We start from the raw sequence: 2,500 nt of genomic DNA, 5'->3' as shown, positions 1-2,500 counted from the left end.
TGAGTATCATGCTGTGCCACGGCGGCTCAGACTGAATACCCTTAAAAGAAGAATATATTATATAATTTTTAAATATATATATTATATTTATAAATTATATATATTTTTAAAATTTTATATATATTATATTTTTAATCATATATCATATATATGTGTTAATATATACATATAATATATATTATATATTATTTTTTTATATTAGTTATGAAAATATTATATATATATAAATTATAATATATATTATATATATTAATATATTATATATATTTTTATATTTTATATATTTGAATATAAATATATATTATTTTATATATAATATATATATTTATTTTATTATATAAATTTTATATTATATATATTATTAAAATATATATAATATATATATTTTATATATAATTTTAAAATGAATGTATGTTGCATGTATGAAATTCGTGCGGTATGGTTGGTTTAAATGGCCCTCCGGGTTTTATACCCCCAGTGACCCAGGGTTTGAGGCCTGGTCAGGGGGGGGGAATATTATATATATGTTGGGTGTGTGTGTGTGTGTGTGTGTGTGTGTGTGTGTTGTGTGTGTGTGGTGTATGTTGTTGTGTGGTGTTGTAGAAGTAGGGCACTCAGACGACCGTAGAAAAAAGCAAAAGACCTACTGCGTAAAAAACCAATATCCGGTTCGATTAAACCCCGATATTGTCGTAGGGCCATGCTTTTTACCCCATAAAGCATTATAGTGCCCAATTAAAACCCCCTTTTGGGTTCAAAAGATACGTCGATCGTAAAAGATAGGACGCACAGAGACCAGGGCCGAGTATTGCAAAAGATAAGTTATTGCATCTCCAGAGATGGGACGTCTCATTTGCTGTGCTACAGCTTTTGTGATGCCACAGGTTTTCTGCAAGGCGACATAAGCGGTTGTTTGAAATATAAAGAAAATATCTTTTGTATACGTAAAATGTAGGGCCCTATACTTCCCATCCTCCCAAAAAGGGGATTGTAATAAAATGTTACTGGGGTAGCAGTAAAGCAAAAGATAAAAGATAATACATATACATCCACGATTTCCCGGGGTGCAAAGCCGCAGCTAACCCCCTCCCCCGCCGCAGGTACTCCCGCAGCGAGCGATGGACGAAGCGCGAGGTGATGTACGTGGGCTACGTCGGGGAGCTGTTCCTGCGCGCGCTCAAGGCCCTCATCATCCCCCTCATCGTCTCTTCGCTCGTGTCGGCCATCGGTGAGTCCCGTCATCATCAGCTCCTTCCTTCCTGTTTCCTCTCATCGTAGCTATCTGGGAATTTTCCTTTTCTACTCTTCTTTCCTCGCGCAGTCCCCTCATCGTGGCTGTATGCGATTTCCTCTTTTCTCTCCTCTTCGCTTCTTTCTTGTTCCCCACATTCGGGTTAATCACATTCCTCTTTTCGTGGTCTCCTTCTCCTCCTCACTGCCCTTCGTCCTCTTCTGTGGAGCCGCAGGGTCGTGGGAGTGACTGCAAAAGGACCCCGAAAGTTTCAGGATCCACGGCTGCCTTTCTGTTTTGTCTGTTTCTCTGTTTTATTTTCTTTATTTCTCTCTTCTCTTTTTTATTCTGTCATGATGTCAAGATCTGAAGAATTTGAATTTAAATCACGATGACGTCACCCAGGTAACGTACTTTTATCTCATAAAAATCAATAATATGGATTTCTTTTCCCCTTTTCCCTTACCTTTCTCCCCCCTTCTTTGCCGCTCATTCCCGTTTCCCCTAATTCATCCCTTCCTCTGTTCATCTTCCTCCTACGCATCCCCTCCTTACCTCCTCCCCCCCTCGTCCCCACAGGCTCGCTGGACCTGTCGCTGTCTAAGAAGATCGGGCTGCGCGCCATCGCCTACTACCTGACGACGACCGTGTCGGCCGTGATCCTGGGCATCATCCTGGTGGTGAGCATCCACCCGGGCAAAGGCAACGACGACGACATCACCAAGGCGGGCGAGGCCAAGGCCTCTTACACCCCGGACCTGCTCATGGACCTGCCCAGGTGAGGCGGCTGCGGGCGAGGCTGCAGCCCCGTCGTACCGCTGCTGTTGCAGGGGATTTCTGTCTGTCTGTTGTGGGACATGTAGTTGTAGGAGGTAGGATTGGTAAAGTACCTTAAGTCTGCGTTTTCCTGAAGGTGGGGCATATCTCATCCCGTTTCTCTCTTTTCTTTTTTTGTTTTTACTTGACTTTTATTTTGGGTATAGTTATGAGCAGTCAGATCAACGCATGGTCGTGTTAGAGTCACTAATTGCAAAGCTTGCATTGGTCAGATTACTTTTGTGGTTAGGTCAGGAAGGATCATTATATTCACTTCATGGGCGAGACAGATTTTGCTGGGAGAGCAACCAGAAGGTCAGAAACTCCAAAGTAATTTCCCTCCGGAAGTCGGCTTTAAAGTTCAGGAAGGAAGGTCAAGGTTTTCGGGTTTTTAACATTTACCTTCACGTTTGCATGTGCTTGCCAACAATTATATGAAGACATACTCTCTCT

The 2,500-nt window shown here is 41.8% G+C and overlaps 1 protein-coding gene across 1 annotated transcript in view; it reads left to right on the top strand.

The window, feature by feature from the left end:
• The window catches only part of LOC119575345 (excitatory amino acid transporter 1-like), a gene marked incomplete at its 3' end in the record, with an annotated part of 48,442 nt that extends 46,433 nt beyond the window's left edge, over nt 1–2,009 (top strand). Inside the window, 2 exon segments of the mRNA XM_037922901.1 lie at nt 1,101–1,228; nt 1,811–2,009. Of these exon segments, the coding sequence (XP_037778829.1) occupies nt 1,101–1,228; nt 1,811–2,009 (327 nt within the window).
• Between the last annotated feature and the right edge of the window lie 491 nt (nt 2,010–2,500).

The sequence above is a fragment of the Penaeus monodon genome, chromosome 7 (assembly GCF_015228065.2).
Source record: "Penaeus monodon isolate SGIC_2016 chromosome 7, NSTDA_Pmon_1, whole genome shotgun sequence".
Lineage (NCBI taxonomy): Eukaryota > Metazoa > Arthropoda > Malacostraca > Decapoda > Penaeidae > Penaeus > Penaeus monodon.
Note: the sequence above shows the minus strand (reverse complement) of the source record. Positions and strands in the feature narration are given on the sequence as shown.